Source organism: Martes martes, assembly GCF_963455335.1.
Source record: "Martes martes genome assembly, chromosome: 6".
Classification (NCBI taxonomy): domain Eukaryota; kingdom Metazoa; phylum Chordata; class Mammalia; order Carnivora; family Mustelidae; genus Martes; species Martes martes.
This window is the reverse complement of record NC_137893.1, coordinates 121,339,815-121,366,198: the sequence shown is the minus strand read 5'-3', so window position 1 is coordinate 121,366,198 and position 26,384 is coordinate 121,339,815. Positions and strand designations below refer to the sequence as shown.

Here is a 26,384-nt window from a genome sequence, read left to right as displayed (position 1 = left end):
TTAGCTCCTCAAAGGGACTGAATCCACAGAGGTTTGTACTAATGTACTTAAGACAGCAGACAGTGGTGGGTGTTTTTTTTTTTTTAACAAAGAGCCCAAACACACTAGGGGTTAAATAAGCTGCTTCTCTTTCCACTGTTTATTATTAATGTACAAAATATACAAAACCAAAAGAAAAAAAATACTCATCCCTCAAATCCATCGTGGCTCTAACCCAAGACCCTGCACAAAAGCCAACCGATCCACTGTTTTCATAGAAAACAACTGATGCCGAGACCTGGGAAGGAGAGGGCTGGGGAAAGGTGCGTCAGCTTTGTGGCACCCACCCAGGAAGGCACCTGGTGGGACTCAGAGGTGGCTGACAGGGCAAGGGAGCCAGAGGCTTCACACCAACAAGGTTCCAGGTGGGGGCAGAGTACGCCAACTCCTGAAGGCAGTGCATGTAGTGTGACTGTCAGGCCCAGCATGCCGGGCAAGTTGATGAAAAGCTGGTCTCACTGAAGTGTTAGTTTCCAGAATGAGCTACAGGCAAGGGTGGGCCACCACCACCAGCCTCGCCCATGCCAGCTACAACTTCCACTGGATGCAGATGTGAATTGACCACCACTGTACCTAGCAGACCCATGATGCAGACTTGGGTGTTCACAGAAGGTTGTGAAGTCTTGAGAAAGGACTCAATGGAAAGCCTGTGTCAAGGTGGAAGTGGGGATGATGTATTCCAGAACTCAAATCCAGCCTGATTGAGCCCTCTCAGTGCAGTGGGGTATATAATACCCCTTTTACCATCTCCCCACCCCATGAGAAGAATGAACTTGGCTGGGATGACTTCATAAGTGCAGCTGATCCCGTGTCAGTTCTGTGTGCATGTGGAGGACCCACAATAGGAGAGTAGAGGTGTTCTCCAGGATAACCAGCTTTAGGTTCTCAGGCATAAAGGGTAATACTGGAAAGGGGTTTGGGGTTATAGGGCAAATCTCAAAAAGTGAAGCCAACTGGGTCTTCTCTTCAGCAGTCCAGGGTACAGAATGTATCCAGTCTCGCTCCTCCCCAGACTGGAGGAAAAATATGTACATCAATGCGCACCAGTGATCAGAAAACCCCCAGAAACCCAAGCAGGTGGGAACTGAGGGGGCCGGCTCCTCATCAGCTGGGGACAGGGGAATGTGGGCCTCACAGAAGCCATAAGAGGGTGGAAGGAGCAAGGCTGCAGTCCACAGGGGTGTGTGTGGGTGGGGCAGAGGAGGTGGTCCCTAGGGCAAGGGGGGCCCATTGACACCCGGGTGGTAGAAGGCACAGTTGTTCTCATAGCGGCAGTTGCCCTTCATCATGAAATGTCGGCAAACAGGGCGGTTGGACATGTCTGTGGGAATGATGGTGGAATCATTAGAACATGGCTAAGAGGTCAAAGCCACCCTCACACCCCATCCCCACCCTGTCCATAGCATCCCGAAACCTATCTTTCAGGGAGACATGGAATCTTATGGATTTGAGGGAAGGCCAAAAGGCGGTAACTACCAGACATACAGAAAATAGGGTGATTTCATGTCTGGCCTAGCATACCCAGCGTAGTGATGCTCCCCCAAAACTTGCATGGGACACCAAAAGCCACATAGTGAGCAGCAACCATTCTCACCTCCTCCGTGGCTGTGGCCTCCATCGTGCCCTCGGTGGCCCCCTCCTCCATGGCCAGGGCCATCATGGCCACGGTGCTCATGAGGTGGTGGCCCTCGATGGTCATGGCCTCGGTGACCAGGGACATCATGAGGCCGGTGGCCATGGGGCCCACCATGTCCAGGACCTTCATGGGGGCGATGTCCACCACTTCCACCCATGCTCCCACCAGGGCCTTCATGGGGGCGATGTCCACTTCCAGCACCCATTCCTCCACCAGGGCCTTCATGGGGGCGATGTCCACTGCCTCCACCCATGCCACTGCCAGGGCCTTCATGAGGACGATGGCCGGTGCCACTGCCCATGCCACCACCAGGACCTTCATGCGGACGATGCCCCCCACCTCCACCCATGCTACCGCCAGGGCCTTCGTGGGGGCGGTGCCCACCACCCATGCCACTGCCAGGGCCTTCATGGGGACGATGTCCACTGCTGCTGCTCATGCCCCCACCAGGGCCTTCATGGGGACGATGCCCACCACCTCCAACCATGCCCCCACCAGGGCCCCCTCGTCCATTTGGGGGTCCTCCTCCAGAGCGACCTCCTCTGGCCCCCCGGAAGGGAGGGGGAGGAGGAGGTTCATTTCCTCCTCGGCCACCACGGCCTCTATGGTATGGTCCAGGACCTGGTCCCGGGCCCCCCCGCATTGGGCCCCCCCGCATGGGGTCACCTGGGCCATCCCAGAAGGGATCACCCCCTCGTGGAGGGGGTGGGGGACCCAAGAGACGTGGACCCACTGGCCCACCAGGGCCTCCATGAGGACCTGTTAGGGAAAAAAAAAGACAGTATCAGCTATGTGTTACACTCAGGGAGGTCCTCTCCCAGCCTAAACTACCTCCCACCTTTGGGTGAAACCTACAGTATTACCAGGCCAAAATTAAGCAAGTAAACCCATTCCAACCTCTCACTATCACCTACCTGGCATAGGTCCCCCAGGCCCAGGGGGAAAGTGCTGCATGGCCTTGGGGCCCCCAGGGCCTCCTGGTGGGAAACCATTGGCTATTGGACCAGGGCCTAATAGTCCATGTGGCACTATTAAAAAAGAAAAAAAGTAGAACAAGAGGATGCTAGAAGAGTGGCATGACTTCCTAATTAGGTGTGCCTTTCTGGCCCTCTCAGACCAACTTGGCAAAGCAATGCTCTGTCCAGTCTTACCCTCCCCACCAGCAGTAATACCCCTGCTCACCAATGTCTGTAAACCCTGCTCCCTGCTCGCCCTCAACTCCACAGTAGGCTTCCTCCCCCAGGCTCCAGGGCTGACCCTGGTGATTACCGAGCATCTGCTTGATCTTGTCTGAATAGTCTGGTTGCTTTAGCAGTTCCTCTGAGGGATGACTATTTGGGCTACCCTGTAAGGTAAGATGAATAAAGAACAAGGTTAACAGAGTGCAAGGGTAACTACTGCAGAGAAAAGAGCCAGATGAGGAAGCAAGTGAGAAGACGAGTACTGGGGTAAAAAGAGAGATTCCAGAGAAACTGGAAAAGAGGAAGGTGGGCTCATACCATGATGGAGGTGAGGATCTCTTGGACATTGATGCCTCCTCCTCCAGGACCCTGGGGGCTCTTCCCAGCACCCATGCTTCCCATGAGATTGGCCAGGACAGGGGGCAATTTGGAGCCACCTGCCCCATCAGGTGAGCCACCAGCTCCCCCAGGCTCCATAGTCTCAATATATGGGGTCTCATCCATGGAACATTCCTGCAAGACAGGAGAATAATCAGGACTAACTTTCAAAGAATGAAGACACATTCCATTTGAAATGGAAATGAATTGTCAAAAGACACATTAAAATCCATCACACCCTCCATCACCACATAGCATGTGCTCACCTCATCTAGGGGGATGAGCTTCGGGGGTACAGGTTCATAGGGCTCAGGATCAGGTTCATGAGGACTATTAGGAACACCACAGGTGATGGGAAAAAAAGTGACAAATTATTTATTCAACCCTTCACATTCCCTCCTAGCCTCCACCTACCTCTGAATTACCCCAGGGAATGTTCCCCTCAGAAGTCCAGCATTTAACAAGAACATGGTTCATGCCCACACTCTTTTGCTCACCTTTCCTTGTTCAAGAAGAGCTCCTGAAGGATTCCTTTCTCCCGCTCAGCCTGGATGTATCGCTCCTGGCTGTTGCTTCCAGGGGTGACAAGGGGTGAGGGAAGAACCAGGGGCCGCGGGCACACCCACGGCACCTTCTCCTCCATGTTGTCATGGCTCAGACGCCGGGCCGTCTCAAATGCATGTCGGTCTGACAGTATCTCTCGCTTAGCTGCCTCACCAAAGTCCTTGATCTTATTCACATTTACTATTGGCAAGGAGAAAAAAAAAAAAGTAAACACAACCCAGTCCTTTTTAAACTCCCTATGCCCACTTACTACACAAAAATCTTGACCGCTCACCTCGTTCAGTTTCATCCAGTTCAAAATAGAAATATTCTCTCAGTTTGCCCTCCTCAGGCCATGTCACAGTTTTCCTCTTCCTGCCTTTCCGGGTCAGCTGGCTAGGATCTCCAGGACTCTCCACTGGCTTTGCATCCAGTGCTCCTGGCTCCAAAGAGGCTGTAAGCAGGAGAGGTTTCAGACCAAGGTCCGTCCTTTTAGAAAACCCCCAAACCTGAACCAATTTCTAGACTCACCTGTATCCATGAGCTCTGGGACTTCGACAGGGGGAACTGGGGTGCCTGGGCGGTCTGTGTCCATAGCCTCACAAGGAGGTGCTGGTTCTGGGGAAGAAGGTTTGGCTGTGCTTGGTTCTGTGCTCGTTTTCCCTTCAAATGGGCTTGGCTATTGTGAAAGAAAAAGTAGTTCATGAGCTGATGTGAAACAAGGTTAAGGTAAGGCAATTAGTCCAGGGTCTTAGACAGGATCCCCCATGAGTTCCTATAAAGGAAGACTCTGTCATACTGCCGACCTTGCACCACCTCCACCACAGTCCACATCTTGTCTTCCCCAACCACTGCCAGCTGCTGAGCCCTTCCTTCTACTTTCTTTTGATACCCTGTCACTCACACCTATGGCATAGGGCTCATACCTTGGCAGCTGTAGGTGACAGCACCTTCTTCTTTTTCTTAATTTTGATGCCTGGAACAGGGGCTGAATTGAGTGCATCCAGAAAGCCCAGGCCCTCCATGGCTACAAAAGGAAAAAGCATAAAATGCATCATCAGACCTCTTTCACAATTCTATTCCTATAGACAAAGTCTGGGCAGGAAATGGGCCAATGGAGACCCTGCCACAACTGAGGACACAGTAAGTTCAAGGTAACCAGGAAGCATATGCTGGATTCACATAAGAAATTCTTGCTATTTTTTTTTTTTAATTTTGTTTTTAAGTAATCTCTACAACCAGCGTGGGTCTTGAACTCCCAACCTGGAGATAAAGAGTTGCATGCTCCTCCAACTGCGCCAGCCAGGTGCCCTTTCTTTTAAAATTTTTAAAGGCAAGCAACTCGACCCCTTGAGTATGAATTAGAGTTCAGGTAACTGAAGAAGGCAGCCCCCATGGACAAGACAGAATATCCCAAAGCTGGGGGTATCCCTTATCAGTCACTGAATAGCACACCTGTAAGACTCATCTCTAAAATTACTTTTAAGTAATCCTACGAAAGAGGACCTCCTGCAAAAATAAAGTCACCAAGAAATCCATCCCCTACCCACCCCTCAACATTCATTCCCATTAAGAGCTTGCTCCCAAAGTATATTCTTCTTCTTTAGACTCACGCTGTGGTGGGATGATCTTCACTTTGATCTCTTTGGTGGCATTCGGTGTGGTGTTCAGTGGCTTGTATTTCTTCTCTGCAGGGGGTGCAGCATCTCCTGGAGCAACTGTGGTGCTGTCAGAAGAGGAACTGTCAACAACATCTCTGACTCACTCTGACTTGCCCCTTCTTTTCCCTCATGTCCACAGACCTAACCCATGCAGAAACTCAGGATGTGGTCCATACCTCTGACGCTTGAGGGGAATGGGTTTAAGGTTGTACTTGTCAGAAACCACCACTGCACTGGCATTCTTCTTCACAGGCACCAAAGATGGAGTCTCCAGCTCTAGCCCTGTGGGAAGAAACATGCTGTTGGGGTTGAACTCCCTCCCACTCTCGTAACTCTTCCTCCCTGGTCCAACCCTAAATCTTCATCCAACCCAAGCCTCACCCCCTAATCCTCCTTCTTCCATATGTGTGCCCTATCATAAATCCGCTATTCCACTGCAAAGTCCTAGGTGTACATCTGCCCACAGACCTTCCCAAGACCAGCCAACAGCCCTACCAGTGGAACGGAATTTGGCGTGACTTGGTGCCGTGGTTCGGAGAGACTTGGGCTTCTCTTTCTTCTTCTCTGGGGCCTCCTCAGCCCGGGTCTCAGCCTTCACCTCAGTCAAGGGTCGCTCAGGAGGGGTGGTTCGACTCTTCCCCTCTTCTTTACGTTTTTTCTTATCTTTCTCTGTTATGAAAATACAAAGCATTAAAGGATTTTACTTAAAGAGAAACACTGTAAGAGGTGAAGCAGGCTAAAGGCACTGATAGGCCATGTCCCAGTGGGAAGGAAATAAATACGAGGGATAAAAGACTAAGGAGCTTACCAGCAGGCTGGGTACTGCTCTGGGAGCGGATGACAGCCATCCAGTCACTGACAAGGACTGAAGCCAATTTCCGGAGCTCTGCAGGTGAGAGTGTAAGGGGAAATGCCTAAGTAGCTAAAAATATTTTCTTCCAATAACAGAAAACAGGGATGTTTAAAGATACACTATGAAAATCTGTATAACAGAAAAAGTAACATAGAATTTTAACAACAACATGAGATAGGCTCAAAAACCAAACTCTTCAAAATGGATCAATGAGGGGCGCCTGGGTGGCTCAGTGGGTTAAAGCCTCTGCCTTCGGCTCAGGTCCTGATCCTAGGTTCTGGGATCGAGCCCTGCATCGGGCTCTCTGCTCAGCCCGGAGCCTGCTTCCCCCTCTCTGCCTGCCTCTCTGACCACTTGTGATCTCTCTGTCACATAAATAAATAAAATCTTAAAAAAAAAAAAATGGAACAATGAATCACATGGTAGTCTTCTATTCCAATCCAGTGGGGGGTTAGAGGGGAAGATGACACATTAATTACATACAAGGTACATTATAAAAATTCCATGAGTTGTTTTACATGTATCTCATGCGGCTATTATAACTTGAAGATTTTTATTCCTCTTTCACAGACACACAGCAGCATAAAGATCAGAGTCAGAAAGCTAGAAAGCACCAGAATGAAGTCAGTGCCGATGCTCTTCTGCTAACCATGTATTAAAAGAACAGAAACTAAAATCAGGAAACAGGCAGGGTTCAAGTATCTGAAAAGCTAAGAACAGTATTACTCTACGTTGTCCTACCTAAAGGCAAACAAAGTTTCAAGGAGCAGATTTAGATCCAACTTTTAAAAGATTTCCTAAGCCACCTTTTTTCCTAGAATGCTACTAGTGATTAATGGCTTTAAAAAAAATCAATTAAATGTAGCAAAGGCCTTGAAGAGCTTAAAGCAGACCACTTTAGGGACGGGGAAGGCATTGTTTATTTAGAGAAAAAAGATGGACAGAGAATTTAGAGGACAAAAATGTGTTTCCAAATATACAGGAAAAAAAACAAAAACCCTCACAGCTCTTGCCTTTTGTACTTGGCAAAGAACAGCTCTTACCTACGGCACCAACCTCTTGCCAACATTTCCACATATAGACTTACTTGATAATGAGACTGTTGAAAACATTAAACCCTAACTTTTCAAATATACAACTAGCAATTTCTATATTTAAGGCAACATGAACTCCAGTGCATCCCCAATACAGGGATATCCTAAACCTTTTTGACCAAATGACACTACGGTCTAGCGAGACTTTAAGGTCTACAAGGAATGTACAAATTTCAGTATTCAAAGGAAGTAACAGAACAATTAAAGCTATATTCAAAGGTGGCAACACAACTGAGACAACGGGAAAACAAGGAACACTATACCTGAAAATGAAGAAATAAGAGATGAGCAATGATTTAAAAGGAAATTCTATAATATGTGTTACATTACGAATTATTATTCAATATACTCTGTTATGTCACAAAAACAGAAGTGCTAAGTATTTAAAAAAACCTAAAACTGAGAATTAATACAAAAGAATGGAAAGCTAGAGAACATTTTTCACTTAAACACTGTTAAACCCTTTATCTTGGTAAACGTTCCCAGTGTTTTCTTCTATAGCTAAAGAACTTCAGATAAGCTTACTCAGGCCTACATGCTCCTTCTATACCAAACTGCCAAAGCCTCTTTCCAAAAGGCCCTGGCACACCACTCCCTTTAGACAAAAGAATAAGCCTATATTCTGATCAGGGATTAGCTCTGCTAGAATACTGCTCACTTGTGGGATACTAGTGTTTTGTGCTAGTGGTCTGTACCCTGGGTATAAACCCTTTTCTTCACTAAAGAAAAGGCTGTGAAGCCTTTTCTGGAGGCAGGCCCTGTCTTTCTGCCAGAACCGTATGATCCTTGCCAAGGGCTCCAATACCCTTTGTCTTAAGAAAAAGAAAGACTCTGTTGCTAACAAAGCTATGATCTACTCCAGCAGTCAGGATTCTTTCTGCCCATGTCCTAAAGGAAGGTGTTTATTGGTAGAACTATATGTCTACTACACAATGAAGGTCCCAGAATATGCTATTTATTTAGAAAAATAAAAGGAAATGATGACAACACTCTCTAAGATGACACTGTCCTCTCCAAAGAAGTTTAAGTATATACCTTTTACACCAAGAGACAGTAAGCATCAGCTTTTAAGTATGGGGTCTCATCTTACATTCAGTAGTAGAGAAATGGACAAATCCCATTCGGAATTCAGAACAGGAAAGGGAGAAAGGTTAGAGAGTCTCATTTTTTTTTTTTTTAAGATTTTATTTATTTATTTGACAGACAGATTACAAGTAGGCAAGAGAGGCAGGCAGGGAGAGAGAGGAGGAAGCAGGCTCTCCACGGAGCAGAGAGCCCGATGTGGGGCTCGATCCCAGGACCCTGGGATCATGACCTGAGCCGAAAGCAGAGGCTTTAACCCGCTGAGCCACCCAGGAGCCCTGAGAGTCTCAATTTTTAAAAGAAAGAGAAAAGTATAGTGAGGTAGCAAGGAGTGACAGGACAGTTCAAGGATAGGAGTAAGAAACAAAAATAACAAAGAGGGGGGCGCCTGGGTGGCTCAGCGGGTTAAGCCTCTGCCTTCAGCTCGGGTCATGATTTCAGGGTCCTGGGATGGAGCCCCACGTCAGGCTCTCTGCTTGGTGGGGAGCCTGCTTCCCCCTCTTTCTCTGCCTACCTCTCTGCCTACTTGTGATCTCACTCTGTGTCAAATAAATAAAATCTTAAAGAAGAGAAAAGAAAAGAAAAGAAAAAATAACAAAGAGGCAGTCATGAGGAAGGGCTGGCCCCTACCTTCATCCTCACTTGACTTGCTCAGCTGTTTCACCAGTTTGGCTGTGTTGTTCTGTGAGAGATGGGGAGAAAGTTAAATACAAGGAGGAAAATGAGTCCTCTTGGAGCTAAGAACTGCACAAACTCACGCACAATTTCTTTTTTGTGAGATTTTATTTTTAGTCATCTCTACACCCAAGCAGGAGCTCAAACCCACAACCCCAAGATCAACTGAGCCAGTTGGGCGCCCTGCCCACAATTTCTTAACAGTCCCTAACTGCGACCACCACTACTCTTGTACTTTACCATTTATAAAACCTTTGTAGGCATACAAACTTAACCCTTAAAACAACCAATGTAGGTAGGGGCATTCATTCCCAATGAAAGAAAACTGAGGCTCAAATACCTGAACTACCCCAACCACACACCTATTAATGGACATAAACCAAGTCTTCTGATACTAAATTCCTATTTTTCCTACCACTCTCCTGCACAGGCCCAAGACTGCCACATCAGACTCCATGTATTTTATCTACCAGGCTAAAGCAAAAAGGAAGCACTAGTGTTATAGAGACTTAAGGTACCTGCTTAAGATGGTCCACAGTGAGCGGGAGGTGCTGCAGGGTCAGTAGAATTTGCTGTAAGAGGGGAATGTTGTTCGTTGTCTTTGAATAGGTCAGCCAATTGTTAAGAAGCTTGTAGCCACCAACATCAATAAACCTGCAGGCAGGTAAGAGAATCTGTAATGCCCTTTCCAGGTTTTGGAATGCCACATCCCACACTCCTAGTCCCCCATCAATGACCTAGGAACCCCCTGCACCCTCTCCCACCTTCTATGTACATCTTCCCAGCCCAGACACCCAGATCCCCACTTACTTGACCAATATTTCTGGTGACTGGGTCTGCAGGAGAATGTTCAAGTAAGTGCATCGACTCACCATCTTTCGTGCTTCCTTCATCAGGCTGTAGGAGAGATATTAAGGTTAGAAATGGAGCAAGAGCCTCTTCTTTCAACAGAAGCATCTCTGATCTGTGCGAGTGCCTAAAAATCCCTGATGACTGGGACTTTGCCACAGAGCGGGAAAGTCACACGAGCCTCTGGGGGATGGGATGGATCCAGAGTGAAATGGAATCCCAGGAGAGGATGGAAGACAACTGAAGAGACACTGAGGTCTCTGATCTGGGGAGGTGAGCATCACTGCTTTTCTAACCCACAGGACACACTTGATTCTGCTTCCCAGTTAAGAATGCTAGCACTAACAGCCATCCATTCGTAGTCTGTTCAGGACTGGCTTGGTCTTTTGCCTTCCCCTGGGAAACTGGAGAATCCCTGAAGGAAAATGGCAGTTTGGGTATATGGAATGTGACCCAGAACAGAACCAAAAATTCTGTCACCTGGCTCTTCTGTTCCCTTCCTTCCAAAGCATGACTTCGAGACTGTGGACATCCAAACCCAGATTCCATTATGGTGAGGAACCAAGGATCACCTTTTTCTATCATGTAGTCTAAAATTATTGGATACCGATCTTATTTCACTGACTCTCTCTCCCCCCCTCCAAAAACGGTCATTCCTATTTACAGTCATATTACAACATAAAATATCCTCTACTCACAATGACTCCAAAGACAGGAAGACTCACCTGAAGATCTTGGAAATCCCATCCACACTCTTAACTTCCCCATCTCGGTTAAGGAAGCTATCCAGGCCCTTGAGAAGCTCTTTGGGATCTATGGGACCCGAACCCATGATCGAGGTTTCTAAGACAAGGACAAAATAAACCCACAGAATAAATGGGTGGCAAGGACAGTCCCACTATACCCTCTAATAAATTCCGTTTGTAGAGTTGATAAATATTTGTGACTAATTATTCAATCTATATTCAACTACACTCACCATTTTCCAGGTAAGAAAAAATCAAAACATCATTACCACAGAGAAAAAAAGCCCTGGTAAGTTAAGCATGGACAGGACTGAATGGGAAGATAATTAAGACTGGAGGACTGGGCAGCACACCTTTCTCCCTTCTGGTTACATCCTTCCTAGATAGCTGAACTTCACTAAACTGTATTAGGACTGAGTCAAGTTTCCGTAACAAAATACTCAACATTCCAAGGTATTCTTGCTTATTGTTAGGTCTTATTTCTTCTTAGCTGCTGATAAATCTGACTTCGGGGAAAAAAAAGGTATAGCTTGTTAAGAACTGGTACAATTTTGGACACTTGGGCTAAATATCTTCTAAGATTAGTCAGTTCCTTCTTATCTATTAAGAATCACAATGACCTCCAGCAGTAGAGTATGCTCTGCTTGCACCAGGAGACAATCAGCTGAAGTGGTGAGTGATAAAAATTTGAAAACATAATCTTTCCCTCAAGAGAGTTGTGGGTAGCTCCCAGAAATGGAGACAAATGGATATAAAGGAAATCAAGCAGGCACTCCTAAGCCTTGAACAGAACTGTCACTCATTAACCAAATACTGCACAAATTTTATTGTTTTAAAGTTAAGACTGGTTTGTGATTTCAAAAGCAAAGATGCGAATCTGATTACTACTCCCCTTCAAAATCACACCACCACCCAAGATCCCCAAAAGAAAGGCCTGAAATTAGAAACCACAAAGCCAAAAAGAATGGAATAAAACTAGAAGCTGGGAAAATGCCATTAAATTTTAAATAGCTACTTTACACCAGGTTAGAAAAAGAGCTCATTAAAAGCTAAACTGCTGTTATGGGATAAAGTGTGAAGCAATTTCTAGGCCAAAATCCAAGATAATTTAGAATCAACGTAGCTCTGTGATTTTTATGCCTCTAAACACAGGATTCTCAGAACCGAAAAAGAAAGCCATCTCGGTAATATCTGCGTTTCGAATGTAAGGTTAATGCTGGATGGAAAGGAATCGAGAAGAAAACAATTTCTTGCCTCCTACTCATAGTACAGATAACAGACATGATCCCAGCAGAAAGGTGGAAATATCTGTGTTTTACAAGCTGTGTTTTGTGCAGATTTTTGTGCAGAAAAGAGAACAAATTTCTTATAAAATAACAAAAATTTGTTCTAAAAAGAAAAAACAAGCATAACAATCTTAACCTTTTCGTCCTCCTAACAAAAAGGCCAATAAATTTCTAAATAGACATGTCCTAACAACCTAGTGAAGCAGCAGCAGAAGCAGGGAAGAGGCTGGTTCTTGAGACCATAACCTGTGGGCTGAATATAGACAGAGAGATGAGGTTAAAAAAAAACAATGCTGAGGTGGGCAAATCTGGGTTAAGTGTGCTGTTGCTGCTGCTCTGGAACCTCCACAAGGACAGGTAGAACCTGAGGTCAGAAGAAAAACACTGAAGTAGAATACTGGGTAAGATTAGAAGCCCATGGGCCAAATCCACTGAAGTGTGGTGATTCTTACAGACACAGACACAGGGAGAAAGGCATTCTTCCATGTAGTAAGACACCATAGAGTGGTATATGGACACTATAGCAAGAGATACATACATAGATACAACAAAAGGATAAAACAGATTTCCCATCTACTGGAAACTGGAAAAGCAGTGAGTGAATCTAAAGTAATACATAACAGCAACCACAATATACACAATTTGACAAAAAGCCTTCAATTAAATTAATATCAAATCAAACCAGCACCACCACCCCCACCAGGCCAAATACTGCTGACCCAACTGATTCAAACTCAATATACATCACCTTGGAGAACTACTTTTGCATATCAAGTACGAGCTGAGCCAACACAGTATTACCCCTACTTCCTTCAGAAACTCAAAAGTGTCACCTGAACTCAAATGTTCCTCTTCACATAACAGGGTGGGAGAAAAAGAAAGAATAACGATACCCAGAAAGAGACCAGCAAGTACAAAGCTAAATTCTGCCCAGTGCCTTCTGCTGGGAATGGGACCCAGGGACAACTTTTTTCCCATTCACAACAAGCAAGAATAGTCAGGGGAAGCTAGAAGACAAAGAAATGTTAAATATTCCATTTTCCACTAGTATTTTTCCTATTATTTGTATTTTTGAAATACAATTAACAGAACTAAGTTTCGTCTCACAAGTACCAATCATGACAAAATGTAAATGGGTTTTCTCATGGCTTTCCTACAGGCAAATTGGTTTTAACTCATTTTAAACTAAGAACTATACCAAGTGTATTACAACCAAATTTCCTTACTTCACAGTCAGTATATTTTGAAAGAAGCTACAAGGCACTCAACTGGAAAGGAATGAAGAGCCTAAATTCCTGGCACAGGCCTACAATGGAAATGCAGAGCTGACCAGGGAAGGAGGGACAGTAACCAAGTGTCATTTCCTAGTCCTTTCTGGAACCTGGAACGAATGCTTAAGGAATCTTTCTGGAAACAAAAGTAACCTAGGGCATGATATGTTCGCTTTTAATTTCCTTGAAGATAGAACATACAAAAGGGGCAGGGGGAGGGGAAGAACCCCAGCCTTATCTCCACCTCGTCCTAAGCTGTGCATTCCTTCTTATGGATTTTGCAGGCAGAGATGAGTACTATTGACTGACAACACAAGGCTCTGGGGAATTTTCTACCTTTCTTACCAGAGAGAAACGTAAAAGTTCTTAAATGACACCAACTCCTGCCTCCAAAATGACTTTTACTTGAGAGTTATTCAATTAACAGGGTGAAAAATACCTAGCTTGGCTAAAGTTATTCCATAGCCATCACAAAAAAAAAAAAAAAAAAAAAAGAATTTAAGTGGTTCAGCACAAAATCCCTATGCAAATCAGAGCCTTTTTAAAAACAATCATAACGCTCTTATAACAAGAGGAAGGAGTCTGAATTTACCTTAACTTAGAAGTCTTAGCACTTCAGGAAATGAAAATGCTTTGTATCTGACCCCTGAAATTCCCCTTTTCTTGGTGTTTGGAGGTTATGTCCTAATAGACTCAGTGGACTGAAATTAGGTCTCCCAAGTAATGCACAAGGTCTTACCTCTCCTAAGTAGTAAGCCCCTATCCCTCAAACTTATATTGAAAACTTGGTACAGTGATCTCCCCAAAATCTTATTTGCTTTTCAGTGAGGATGTAAAATCACCCAACCCCAGCAAAGGCTCCCAGAATATAACTGGCCACAAACTACAAGGACCAGGCTCTCCGAGGTTCTCTGGATGGATGTGGTTTCCCTAGAAGACCTTGTTTCCCCATCTCCCATGTTAAGGAAGATCTTCTTTAAAAATCCCCTGTTCACTAGAGATCAGGAACCCCAATGGGTGGAATATTCAGCTCCCAAGGAAGGTATGCTGCAGAGACACATGGCAAACTGCTTAAAAGATAAAAAAAAACTTGTGGTCAATAGACATGTGGAAGAGTCCCTCCCACCCAATCCAGAAGTTTTAAGTACTAATCTGAGAATCTGTACCCAGCAGAAAATTAGCCCTGAGAGTCTAACCAAGTTACCACAGGACAGCTGTACAAAATGGCTTTCCAATTCTGCCTAGAACCTCCACGCTTCAAATCAGGAGTTTAAAAAATGAGAAGTATATGGAGAGTTTGACAAAGATTTGACTTTGAAAAAGTTAGAGGAAGATAGAGAAGGGACAGGACACCCAATACCACCCTCAGATAGGGCATGGCTTTGAACATGCACCCATTGTGAAAGCACTGACGAGTTGAAAAATGAAGACGACATTTTTCTGCCATTAATGGTTTTTAAGGAATTTCTTTCTAAAGGGAAGAAAAAAGAAATTCAAAAAAGGTGGCTCTTTGGAAAAAAGAAATGAAGGTTGTGAAATGTAATACCAGAAAGGTTTTGCTTACCAGACACCGTAGCTCGCATCCCCCTGCCTTGAGTTTACAACTGCCGCCTCCTTTCCTATTCACTTCTCATCCTAGTACCAATGTACAGGAGCTACGCAACTGGAGAACGTGATACAGCACTGAACACAAAGAGTTTATCCCCAAACCCAGAGGTGGGAATAAGGGTGATTTAAAAGGAAGTCTTGAAATACCCACCCTCCCCCAGTCTCATTATACAAAGCGACCAAATGCAGGCCCAAGGACTGGTTCCTGAGCAGAAATGGCACAATTCAGTGTCATTAGGCCCCATTTGTCTATTCAAGTCACTTTCACAAGTCCTCCTTTCCCCACTATCTCCCACCACACAAGATCTACATACACACAGCTCTCACACACACACCACCAGAAGGTTCCCAGTCTTTAAGTATTGTTGGTTTGACTGGTTTTCCACCCCTGGCAACTGAAGCGGGGAAAACTTCCAAGCAGTTGTGATGAGTGAAGGAAGGTGAAAATAAAAGCAACAGGCTCTGATTGTTAAATATAAAAACCAGAGCTGCCCAGGAGATGGACAACTTCAAGACCTAATTCTTACAAGCTTTTTCAAGATTATAAAAGATATTCTAAAGTAAATGTCTTTTCCTGTCTAGCAGCAGCGTGCACAGGGAGTCCAGAAAGCATCTGCTCAGGGGTGGAGTTTCAAGAGGGTGGAGAGAAGAAAGCTGATTACATCACCTTTCCATGCTGCTCCTCCCCCTTGACCAAGTTTCTAGGGCGGCCCTAAGCTCTGGGTGGCAAAAGGGGGAGAAAAAACAACAAAGAAGCAGGGACGACGCCATTTTGTAATGGAGAAGAGGAAAACTTAAAAAAGCTATCCCAGCGCTGCCGGCAGCTAGTTACACCAAAAAACACCCCTTTTCAGTAAAATACCCCAAACCAGCACCCATCCTGAATGGTCTTTGATCTAATTTGGTTAAGAAAGTTGTGAAAATAAAACCAATTAAAATATTTACAAGAACAATTTTCTGTGGGGAAGAACTGAATTTCCAATTGAGATTCAACCTGCTACCGTCGACCACCCCCATCCTCCCTATAAACGGAAAGGGGGGAGGACTTGGACCCCTCTCAACAAATAGGGTTGAGGTGGGAGGACAGGAGAAAAATGGGCCAAGACACAACCTGCAACGCCGCTTGGAAGACAAAAGGACAAGGAAAAGTCGCCATATTGAAGCAGGGAAGAAAAAAATTCCTTTTAACGACACAAATCTTTTAGAAAGCTAGCATTCAATTGCACTAAATGGCTTTTAAAATTATACTCCTGAATTGCACATTTCCCAACCTTTACACCCCCTATTAGACTGTATTCCCACCCACCAAAACGTTATCAAGTTAAAATGTTAATCATTTTTGCTTTTAAATAACCTATGCAACCTGCAACAATTACAAAACATTCTTTACCTCCCCATTATCTTGTATGTACTGGAACTAAGATTATATTTTGTACTGAATTAAGTGTCTTGCAATCTTTATTCCTAGATTGCCACCTATTTTAACCACACAAATATACCCCAAGCAAATTACATTAAAATTGAGAGGATTTAACAATCATTAAAAAAGTCATAGCCAGCTATTACTTCTCTGCCCATCTCCTTACCCTGCAATCTTTATGTACAGATTGCTTATTAATCTGGCAAATTGAAAGGCGCCCTGTTTGTCTCACACACAAAGAAGTGGGACTTCTGGGCCACAAGATCCACCATCTTTTGTATGTGAGCTCATTAACCCTTTTGAAGACTGCTAACAAGAGGAAGTTAACCATTCCTCCTTATAAAAAGCAACACTTATGGCTTTGGCAGTCTGGAAATTGGCTGGATTACCAAGGGTTAACCGTCAAAATCCTCACTTGCTGGCCCTCCCTCCACCCTTTCCTTTCCTGCAGGGCAGGAAGGTAGGTGGTAGGGGAGAGAGAACAAGACTGTTTAGACCAAAGGCCCTTTTTTAATGGAGATTAAGTGACCGGCTTGGTCCTTCTCCAGTTCTCTACTTTGTTCTATTGGCTCATTTCTTCCTCTCATTATTTTTGGTTTCACAACGGGAAACGTTGATTTCTTGTTGCAAGGCTGGTTTTGGAAAATTCGACACTTACTATCCAATTTTTTTGCGACGTCAGCACCTCGGGCTCAGGGGGGAGGGGGTTAAAATTTTGGAGAAAAAAAATAAAACCAACCAACCAGGACCCAAAACTCAATTATTTGGGGGGCCTCATTGGATCAAAAAGTCTCTTAAAAAAATGAAGGCCAACTCAATATTCATTTTCCCCCCACCCAACTCCATTTAGGGAGGGGGGGTCGTAGAAAAAAAGTTCTGAGTGGATTCAAAAAAGTAAACGCTGGATGAGTGAATTTGGGTGGGTTTGGGAAGGGTGGGTGGTTGATTATTTTTGAAGTTATGTGGTGACGGTCCTTCGGCCACAGATTTCAAGTCCCATGCAGCGTGGGCTGGTGGGGTGGGCAAGATAGATGGGAAGGGGCAGAAGACACAAGTGGTTGGGCTGGTGGCTGCTGTTTTCCCTTTCCCCCCTCTCAGGATCCTTTCAAGGGCTTAGGTGGTGCTGCGGCTTGTTTCTTTTTTTCCTCGTGGCCGGCCTGTCTTTCTCCGAGAAAATTCAAACCTGGGATAGAAGGAACACAAGGGAGAAAGATATAATCAATACGGGTTTCTTTAAACACCCAAAAGTACCGTATCTGCTGTCTCCGAACACTCCGATGTCCCATCCCGGATACAGCCGCCTTCTATAAACCACGGTCCTTAACAGAACTCATACCTAACCCCCTGCCCAGTCCAACGATCTCAACAAAACTTTACCCACCAACCGACAAAACACCCAAACTTACCTCTAAACGAACCCCAGAATGGCGGCTGTCTGCTCGGGCGGAGTCTTTTATATCGGGACGCCGCCCAACGCGCCCAAACATGCTAGTGAAACGCCCTTGTCGCGAGACATTGTGCGCGAGGCGTGAACTCATTGGCCAACACGAAAGACAACTCGCTAGCTGATTGGCTATCCTTCCTTCACCTTCGCTCAGCCCCTTCACCGCCCGTTCCTTCTTCCGCCTCCTTCCTGGCCCCCCCGCTTACAAGCGCGTGACTGGAGAGCCTAGCACCTCCCTTTCCTCTGCTTCCACCACTTCCGTCCTCGAGAACACGTCTCACCCTGGTTGGTAGAACCGGGCCGGCGCATGCGCATTGAGAAGATGTCGGTTGAAATCCCCTTCAAAATTGCTTAAAGTGCAAGCTCTAAGTATAAGATCTACAAGTTGTAGTGATTGGGTCGGGGAAAACGCAATTTTGAAGCCAAATTCGATTGTGACGCAGTTGAAATTGGCTTCTCCCCACAGCCCCTCGTTTACGCTTCCGTCCTGACGCAAGTGCGCGGCCGCCTCCCGCACTGCGGGCTCACCCTTGGCCCTACCCGAGTCGGTTTCTTGGAGCGTGCGCAGTTGTTTTTCGGCTCTTCCTGCCTTTGGCGTACGTCAACATGGCGGCCTCCGTTTTGCGTTCGTGGCTGAGGCTCCTTCCTAGCCTTTCGCCCTTCAGAGGTGCCTACGGAGTTCAGGTAGCGCCTTGGAGCACGTTTTGTACAACCGCCACTTATACTTTCTGTAGGTCGTCGGTCCATTGCTGGGAATTCAGGAGCGGAGACTCTCCCGAGTCTTTATTATGCCTTGGCTGTTTAGGCAGCACTGCTTTCACCACTCTTCGCCTTCCCCTCACCCTTCTCAGTACTTCGCGGGTTTTTAATTCCCAGCCAAGGGAAAAGAGTTAGATATTCTTTTCCAAGGCACCAACTGGGCTAAAGAATTAGGTGAAGGATTGGGCCTTTTGGTCGTTCACAACCAGCTCTTAAGCATATAATGTCTAAATCTGTCATGCTCTGGAGTGTCCTTGAGTTGAGGGACACTAACTTCTACCTGCTGAGCTATCTCCCAGTAAAGCCAGGATACGTTCTCACGACCTGAGGACTAGTTTCTTTAGCTCTCTTTCTCTCGCTAAATTATTTAGTTTTTTTTTTGTTTGTTTGTTTGTTTTGTTTTGGTTTTTAACCAGAGCATACAAGATACTAGTCTTCTAGATTGAGGTTTCCCTCCAGCCTCATGTACTCACCGCACTGGAGGTTCTTGGTAGGGCAGGGTAGGTTCTTGGTGGGGCAGGGTGAGATAGGAAAGGTTGCACAGCTGCCACTCCCTAAGAGTGGTGACCGGGGTCACCACGGAGTTAATAACAGCCCTGGTGGCTTTAAAGCTAGCGTTAGGACTCAAGTTTGTTCTGACCTGTGGAATGTTGACCTTCAACTTTTGTAAGGCTGGGAAATTCAGATTCAGGTTAGATTTGGTTGGAGACTCACATGTCATACATCCTCTTCCCACTAGGCACCTTCTTTCCAAGAAGCTAGACATCCTCCCTTTTCCTTTCTTTTCCTTTTCCTCGGTACATTTTTGAAAGCACGAACACATCATGTGTGTCTCCTCAAATAAGACTGCTTCCCAGTCACCTATCCTAGTTACCCTCTCATCTTCTTCAGGATCTAGTCAGAGACAGAAAGAGTGGTTTGTTGATGACTTCAGTTTTACCCTAACAAAAATGCTATTTTCTAAATATATTTTTGCTATATTCCATTAGTAGGATGGGCATGTTTTTCTTGTCCCTAACGTGGGTAGTGAAACTATCAGGTCCTTTCCTTGAACTCATTTTCTCATTTATTGCCTTATTTATAGCTCCCTCTTCAGACTCTTTGCACCAGAGGCCCCTCTGAGGAAGAATCTTTGTCCCCACTTCCCATAACACCTTATAAGAATGAACCCTGGAAATACCTGGACTCAGAAGGTACCTCTGAATGGAAAGGGGAGGATCATGTGGGGTCTGCAATAAATGGACAGAGACACTTCTATTATCCCCACCAGGAATAACTTGTATGAGTTTTCATTTCAGAATACCAGAACCGCTATGGCTCTCGCCCCGTCTGGGCTGACTACCGTAGAAACCACAAAGGTGGAATACCCCCACAGCGGACTAGAAAGACATGTATTGTGAGTTTCTGAAGGTGGTACATGGATGGGATGTGGAGTGAGGGTGAATGCCATAGTGACAGTGGCAGTAGCACATTTTTTCACAGGACTTTGAACATCCTTCAACTACTAGTTTCTTTTCTCCACAGCGTAGAGATAAAGTTGCTGGGAATCCCTGTCCCATCTGCCGGGATCACAAGCTGCATGTCGACTTTAGGGTAAGGGCAGTCTTTTGTCTAGGTTAAGGATTTGGAGCCTCTTTCTAGTGCTAAAGAGATTACCATGGGTGCCCCACTCTTTTTTTATAACCTAGCACCCCTACAATCTATTTTGCATTGATTTTCTAGTAGTATAAAAACATTTATTTTTCCAGCTTTTTGTCCTCTACTGTGGCTCATACTAAAAACCTTCATCTCTTACCTATGAATTTACAGTCTAAATTGCAGGTCAGAAAAATGTCTACTTCTTTTTTTTTTTTTTTTTTTAAAGATTTTATTTATTTAGGGCGCCTGGGTGGCTCAGTTGGTTGAGCAACTGCCTTTGGCTCAGGTCATGATCTCGGACTTCCAGGATCGAGTCCCGCATCGGGCTCCCAGCTCCTTGGGGAGTCTGCTTCTCCCTCTGACCTCCTCCTCTCTCATGCTCTCTCTCACTCATTCTCCCTCAAATAAATAAATAAAATCTTTAAAAAAAAATTTTTATTTATTTATTTGACAGAGAGATCACCAGTAGGCAGAGAGGCAGGCAGAGAGGGGCGGAAGCAGGCTCCCCGCCAAGCAGAGAGCCCCTTGCAGGGCTCAATCCCAGGACCCTGAGATCATGACCTGAGTCGAAGGCAGAGGCTTAACCTCTGAACCACCCAGGCACCCCAAAGTGTCTATTTCTAATGGGAGAGCAATAGCCAAAGGTTCATTTATATCCATTGCAATTATCAGCAAGTAGATTGGGTTAGTTGTTTTGTTGTTTTTTTAGAGAGAGAGAGAGAGAGGGAGAAAGAGCACAAGCAGGAGAGGAGCAGGGGGAGTGGGAGCAGACTCCCCACCAAGCAGGGAGCCCATCGTGGGGCTCGATCCCAGGACCCCAGGATCATGACGGGAACTGAAGGCAGACACTTAACAGGCTGAGCCACCCAGAGGCCCCGAGGTTGTGTGGGGTTTTTTTGTTTTTTGTTTCTTTGTTTTTGTTTTTTTGTAATTTTGTTGTCATGTTGATGTTTGGTAACATGCCGATACTTAAGGCTGGAGGGCAAATGCATGAAGCAATATACAGAGTTCAATTATTTTTCAAAAAAAATTTATTGCAAGGACAGGACTTGCTCCTTAAAGAGTTCAAAAAGCATATAAAAATAATAATGGGGGGTACCTGGGTGGCTCAGTGGGTTAAGCCTCTGCTTTCGGCTCAGGTCATGATCTCAGGGTCCTGGGATTGAGCCCCACATCAGGCTCTCTGATCAGCAGGGAGTTTGCTTCCCCCTCTCTCTCTGCCTGCCTCTCTGCCTACTTGTGATCTCTATCCATCAAATAAATAAATTTTTAAAATAATAATAATAGTGGGTAGGGGCGTCTGGGTGGCTCAGTGGGTTAAAGCCTCTGCCTTCGGCTCAGGTCATGGTCCCAGGGTCCTGGGATTGAGCCCCGCATTGGGCTCTCTGCTCGTCAGGGAGCCTGCTTCTCCACTCTCTGCCTGCCTCTCTGCCTACTTGTGATCTCTGTCTGTCAAATAAGTAAAATCTTTAAAAAAAAATAAATAATGGGTAAAATGCTCTTCTGAACTTGTGGTAAAGGTATTGGAGCAGAAGCTGAATGATTGGTCATCAGGGGAGTTCGAAGGAATTTGTATATCAGTCAGCAGATCGGGGTGTCTGACTCCTCTCAGGCCCCTCCTGACACCACTGTAGATAACTTCTCAATTAGATAACTTCTCAATTTCTTTTTTTTTTTTTAAGATTTTATTTATTTACTTGACAGAGATCACAAGTAGGCACAGAGGCAGGCAGAGAGAGGGGGAGGCAGGCTCCCCACTGAGCAGAGAGCCTGATGCGGGGCTCGATCCCAGGACCCTGGGATCATGACTTGTGCTGAAGGCAGAGGCTTTAACCCACTGAGCCACCCAGGTGCCCCGGTAACTTCTCAGTTTCAACCGTGTACGATTGGTTTAAAAGTAGAACAGCGGCATCTGGGTGGCTCAATTGGTTGAGTGTCTGACTCTTGATTTTGTCTCAGGTCATGATCTCAGGGTTGTGAGATTGAGCCCCTCATCAGGCTCCATGCTCAGCCAGAAGTGTGCCTAAGATTCTCTCCCTCTCCCTCTGCCTCTCCACTCACTCACACACATACACTCACTCTCTCAAATAAATAAATCTTTAAAAAAACAGAATACAACCAGTTGTATACAGTTTAGAATCAGTTACATAACCAAGGAAGAAAGATTACAAATTGAATAGTGCAGATGATTCTGCTTGCTCTTCCACTCCACAACCACATCTCCTTTTTTCCATGGGTGTTATCTTCTGTGATTAACCTGCTGGCTGGCAGTCATTCTACATAATTAGACCTATAAAATGGATGTTAATAATATATATGTTACATACAGCATGCTATCATAAACGTTCATATTTATACATGCACATTATAACACATAACATTTTTAAGTGATTTCAGGGATTGCCAACTGACTGTCCCCAATTTTTTGTGTGAGGGGCTGATTTTAGAACCTAAGCCCTGTAAAAGACGGTTCTATGTGAGTCTCAGTGACAGAATGTAGTGTGTGCATGAAATCGTTGCAAGGCCAAGAAATGGGAAATGTTTGCTGGAGTCTTCAAGAATGTATTCAGCAAGAGGTGCCTGGGTGGCTCAGTGGGTTAAAGCCTCCCCCTTCGGCTCAGGTCATGATCCCAGTGTCCTGGGATTGAACCCCGCGTGGGGCTCTCTGCTCAGCAGGGAGCCTGCTTCCCTTCCTCTCTCTCTGCCTGCCTCTCTGCCTACTTGTGATCTCTCTCTGTCCAAAAAAAAAAAAAAAAATGTATTCAGCAAATTAATGGGGCTAAAACTGGGACATGAAGGAGGGTAGCATCTGAAGAGAGACAGAGGAGTTAAGGGTGTCTGTGCACATGTGTAGGGATTGTGCACTTCCAGTTTCTCAAAGTCTTACTGTTCTCCCTGCTCTCTTATGTTTCCCTACCACTTTCCTCCACAGAACGTGAAGCTCTTGGAACAGTTTGTCTGCGCCCACACAGGTGTCATCTTCCATGCTCCATACACAGGTTAGCTTATCATCCTTGTCACCACCAAAATAACTTTTCCTTGGAGCACTCCTCATTTATTCAGTCATACATAAGGCATGAAAAGCATGAATGAACTTTTTTTTTTTTGAAGATTTTATTTATTTATTTGATAGAGATCACAAGTAGGCAGAGAGGCAGGCAGAGAGAGAGGAGGAAGCAAGCTCCCCGCTGAGCAGAGGGCCCGATGCGGGGCTCGATTCCAGGACACTGGGATCATGACCCAAGCCGAAGGCAGAGACTTTAACCCACTGAGCCACCCAGGCACCCCATGAATGAACTTTTGTTGGAAATCTTGCCCTAATGGGTATATTCACATGTGGACAAAAGGTACAAGCAAGTACCAATGTAAGTAAGTTATCTAAATGTTACTCTTAGAAGTGGTAATTACTTCCTTTCTGTAGGGTCTCTCTGCTTTTACAAAAGGCTTTCTAGCAAATTGACTGTCCTATAAATTCTTTCTGCTGCCAACAATCCAATTAGATTTTCCAAATTTGGAGTTATAATCCTAACAATTCAAGATTACATCTATTCCGGGGCACCTGGGTGGCTCAGTGGGTTAAGCCTCTGCCTTTGGCTCAGGTCATGATTTCAGGGTCCTGGAATTGAGCCCCGCATGGGGCTTTGCTCGGCAGGGGGCCTGCCCCCCCCACCTGCCTGTCTGTCTACTTGTGATCGCTCTCTCTGTCAAATAAATCTTAAAAATAAAATTATGTCTATTCCTTAATGAAGGCCACAGGCCAAATCTGGTACACTGCCGTATCTGTTTATTTTCATATCGTTTATAACTGCTTCCAGGCTACAGTGACAGAGTTGAGTAGCTGAGAGAGAAACTGTGGGACTTGCAGATCCTAAAATTTATGTGGCCCTACACAGAAAAACTTTTCAACCACTGCTCTAAAGCAAGATAAATTTACAGAGAATAATCTGAATCCTCCATTTTGGGAATGGCAACATGATCAGTGGAGTTTGGTTTTTCGGGGAGTTTTACTTTTTATTTATTTATTTATTTTTAATTTATTTATTTATACTTTTTATTTATTTATTTATTTATTTATTTAGTCAGGGAGTTTTAAAGACGAGCTTTATGGCCAGGATGCCTGGATGGCTCAGGTCATGATCTCAGGGCCCTGGCCCCATGTCAGGCTTCCTGCTCAGTGGGGAAGCAGCTCCCCCTGCTTGTGCAGTTTGTCCCTGACAAATAAAATAAAACAAAAACAAAAAAAAACTTTGTAGTGAAGCTATAAAAAGCTAAAGGAACTATTTTGCTACTCTCTCAGATCACCTTCTCTAGATCGGGAGCCCTTTCTTCCTTTACTGAATCTTTCTCAATGGATTGTCCAACCCAAACCTTTAATTAACCACACTTGCCCTTTGAATTATTTTTTGCTCTTGGAGGTTTTACAGTTAAATAGCTTTTCTATAGTGGCTAGACCCACTAAAGTGTTAATTTCAGCTCTCAGAGAGGGGGGATTCTTCCCATTGGCTAGATGGGGAAACTGAGGCCAATCAGAGGGGTCAGGGAAGTAGGGTTATTAGGTAGAGCAAGTCATCCAAACCCAGCTCTTTATAGCCATATAGAAGCAGTTGTATTCTCTGTTTACTGTGCTTTCTAGAATGAGCACTGTTTTCTTTTTCTCTGTTCAGGGGTATGTATGAAGCAACACAAGAAGTTGACCCAGGCCATCCAGAAAGCCAGAGATCATGGTGAGCATGAGAAGGGGCCCACTGCATTTTTCTTAGCCATAAAGAAGGTGATTTAGGGCTGGCGGGTGGACATAAATACTCCTACCTGTCTGAGGAGGTGGCACCCAACATGTTCTTCCCAAGAATCTCTTTTCAGCACTCCATCGTCCCTTTTTCTCTATCCTGAGTCTCTTATCTTGTCATTGCCCTGTTGTCTTAATTCTCTTTCCTTTTTCTTTCCTTATGTAACTATTGGTCCCAATGCCAAAGATAGATCATAGGAGGTCTTTGTATACATTTCTGTCCTTGGGCTCCATGACACCTTTGCAGAAATTTAAAAAGATAAGCCTCTGTCAGGGCAGATGTGGCTTTACAGACCTGGTGTAGGACTGCACAGCTTGGCAGACAAGAGCCCCGGCAGTAAGTAGTCAGTCCTCATTGTCCCCTTGGCCAGTTGCCTTTGGGCAATGTAGAACATACATAAATACACTCAGTCCTTCTGACTGGTTCCTCCTTTCCTTTATATGTCATTTTACATGTTGTTTCAACCCCAACTACCCTTCCTTATTTCTCTTCCTTTTTTTCTTTAATGTTCTAGGTCTCCTCAGTTACCACATTCCTCAGGTTGAACCTCGGGACCTTGACTTCAGTACCTCTCATGGAGCTGTGAGTGCTACTCCGCCAGCCCCCTCCATGGTTTCAGGTGACCCCTGGTATCCATGGTACAGCTGGAAGCAGCCACCAGAGAGAGAGTTGTCCCGCCTTCGACGGCTCTATCAGGGCCATCTCCGAGAAGAGAGTGGTCCCCCACCTGAATCAATGCCTGAGGTGCCTCTCACAACCCCAGCTAAAGCCTCCTCCACTGAGCAGAAGAGCCCCCAGAGTGCTGTGTAGGAGCTGTAAACTGGGAAGGAATTAAGAGATAGTGCCTAGGAATTACATGATGGGATTTCACTCTGGGGAATTGTGTCTCTATGGCCAGTGGCAGGCTCAGGGCCAGAGAGAGGAAATGATTGCTGTTGAATGGAATAAATGCTTCTGAGGCTTAGGGGAGGGCAGGACAGATGTGTATGGGAAACCCCAGACTCTATATATTGTAAATAATAGGCTAAACGTTGTTACTTGCTTCAGATTTCTGTTAACTTGGCTTTTTCACAATAAAGCTGTATCTTCTGTTTCTCGGCTGAGTTTCAGATTAATGCCATTAGTGCTGGGGGTGTGGGGGTTGTTGGTGAATGGGTGCTGGCTGTGGGGAGAGGAGTGATCAGGCTTGAGCCAGACCAGCCAGTGATTCTTGGGACCAGAAATCACCATAAATCAACAATTGGGCCATTATGTCATGGTCACCTTTCTGGCTTCCTGTGCCCTATGCAGTGGCAGTGTTCCCACCATACCTAGCAGTTCCCTCGTTGTTTGTTGGGGCGTGGGGAGGGGCTGTTGAAGGGGTTGGAGGATGGGACACTAGGCTAGGAAAAATGCATCGCTATGACAGCCACGGGGATGGGGAGTGGCGTTAG

The 26,384-nt window shown here is 45.4% G+C and overlaps 2 protein-coding genes across 3 annotated transcripts; one reads left to right on the top strand and one right to left on the bottom strand.

The window, feature by feature from the left end:
- Positions 1-107: 107 nt before the first annotated feature.
- PPP1R10 (protein phosphatase 1 regulatory subunit 10) lies at positions 108-17,752 on the bottom strand. 2 transcript variants are annotated; one of them, XM_080806761.1, is made up of 20 exons: positions 17,730-17,752; positions 16,982-17,506; positions 10,718-10,835; positions 9,954-10,040; positions 9,662-9,797; positions 9,099-9,150; positions 6,247-6,324; positions 5,934-6,107; positions 5,615-5,720; positions 5,391-5,518; positions 4,704-4,804; positions 4,309-4,456; positions 4,073-4,231; positions 3,732-3,978; positions 3,501-3,564; positions 3,175-3,369; positions 2,945-3,020; positions 2,590-2,703; positions 1,634-2,434; positions 108-1,360 (listed from the first exon to the last, which is right to left on the bottom strand). In XM_080806761.1, exons 3-20 carry the CDS (start codon positions 10,822-10,824, stop codon positions 1,251-1,253), a joined length of 2,883 nt encoding a protein of 960 aa, XP_080662887.1. In that variant the 5' UTR covers positions 10,825-10,835; positions 16,982-17,506; positions 17,730-17,752; the 3' UTR covers positions 108-1,250. The 2 variants fall into 2 exon arrangements, with proteins under 2 accessions (XP_080662887.1, XP_080662888.1); XM_080806762.1 differs by having other exon boundaries at positions 5,391-5,503.
- A 322-nt stretch (positions 17,753-18,074) lies between these two features.
- On the top strand, positions 18,075-26,044 carry MRPS18B (mitochondrial ribosomal protein S18B). Its single transcript, XM_080806804.1, has 7 exons — positions 18,075-18,451; positions 19,611-19,719; positions 19,825-19,922; positions 20,051-20,119; positions 23,097-23,163; positions 24,829-24,888; positions 25,466-26,044. Exons 1-7 carry the CDS (start codon positions 18,374-18,376, stop codon positions 25,759-25,761), a joined length of 777 nt encoding a protein of 258 aa, XP_080662930.1. The 5' UTR covers positions 18,075-18,373; the 3' UTR covers positions 25,762-26,044.
- Positions 26,045-26,384: the final 340 nt, after the last annotated feature.